The sequence below is a fragment of the Perkinsus marinus genome (genome assembly GCF_000006405.1).
Source record: "Perkinsus marinus ATCC 50983 genomic scaffold scf_1104296942970, whole genome shotgun sequence".
Lineage (NCBI taxonomy): Eukaryota > Perkinsozoa > Perkinsida > Perkinsidae > Perkinsus > Perkinsus marinus.
Window position 1 is genome coordinate 1 of NW_003211976.1, and position 1,173 is coordinate 1,173.

General features: G+C 52.3%; 1 protein-coding gene across 1 annotated transcript; it reads left to right on the forward strand.

Annotated features, from left to right (window-relative positions):
• Positions 1-618: 618 nt before the first annotated feature.
• Pmar_PMAR016749 (hypothetical protein) lies at positions 619-895 on the forward strand (the record flags this gene model as incomplete). Its single annotated transcript, XM_002781269.1, has 2 exons — positions 619-756; positions 809-895. Coding segments are annotated over 2 exons (225 nt in total), but the record flags the coding sequence as incomplete, so codon positions are not given.
• Positions 896-1,173: the final 278 nt, after the last annotated feature.

Here is a 1,173-nt window from a genome sequence, read left to right on the forward strand (position 1 = left end):
CTCTCGAGGACGTCATCCTCGGAGGAGACTCTCCGAATAGTCGGATGAGTGGTATGGTATCGCGGCTGGCGTTCCTGGCCAGTGGTAGTACCAACAGCAGTAGTGCCGATCCTATGAAGGATTGGATACACTTTGCCAATGCTGTACTCTGGAGGCTTCTGAATGCTCCTCGGGAAGGGTGCCATCCCTAGGTACTGCAAGATGATGATGTACTCACATCTACCTTCATCGCCAAATGCAAGGCATGTAACGATCTAGGAGTAGAGAAAGATGCACTCCTCCGAGAGGCGTATGTGCCCGCAACAGGCTGACCGACTTCGTCATCACTGCCTTTAGGTCCTCTAAGAACTCCAGCTCCTAGCAACGTGTATCTGTTTCAACGTCAGGCAGCTTGTGTGGTTGAGTTCGCCAATTTGTCGTTGGGGTAGGGTTGTAGGTAGTGGGTTAGTGTATATGCCACTCTGCTGCTTGCGGGCAGCTCCTGCCTTGAGAGCATTGCCCTTTGCCTCTCCTAGACGGCTGTGCCGTCTTTTTTGCTCAATACCGTCAACGACCCCTGGAAATGCCAAGTGAGGTCTGTGCTACTCTTGCAGCAATGATGACCCTTTTAGAGCGGTGATGGACGGCGAAGGCACGGGCCATGCGGAGCTGCTACAGCGGTTTACCCCGCGGCCCTTCAACCCCCGCTTCGCCTACACCAGCCGGCCCTTCTTCCCTATATGTGCTAAGAACATGAGGAACGGTCATGGTCGGCAGGTGAGCCCCTTGTGCTGATGCCCTATGGTGATGATGATGGTACTGAGTGGAGGTCCAAAAGAAAAAGAAGAAACGTGTAAGAGGACGAGGGAAAAGTCAACGCGGTATCAAATTGCAACACGATCGAGGAATGGACGTGGTAAGGATGGCGAACGACACCTGTTATCATTCGCACATGAAATGACCTTTCAGGACCCCGAAACTTGGGATGGCGGGAATCGGGCATATTACACTAAGTGAGGTTCAGTTGGTAGCATGCTTGTTCACTATAAGGTAGGTTCCCCAAATGGCCTGGAGCTAAACGGGAGATGTCCAGCAAGTACCAGCAGCTTGAGACACTAAGTCTAGCTAGATTAAGGTTGAAGTGGCGCTGCGGTGCTTGTCTCTATCCCGCCAGTTTTCAGGAAGTTCATCGAG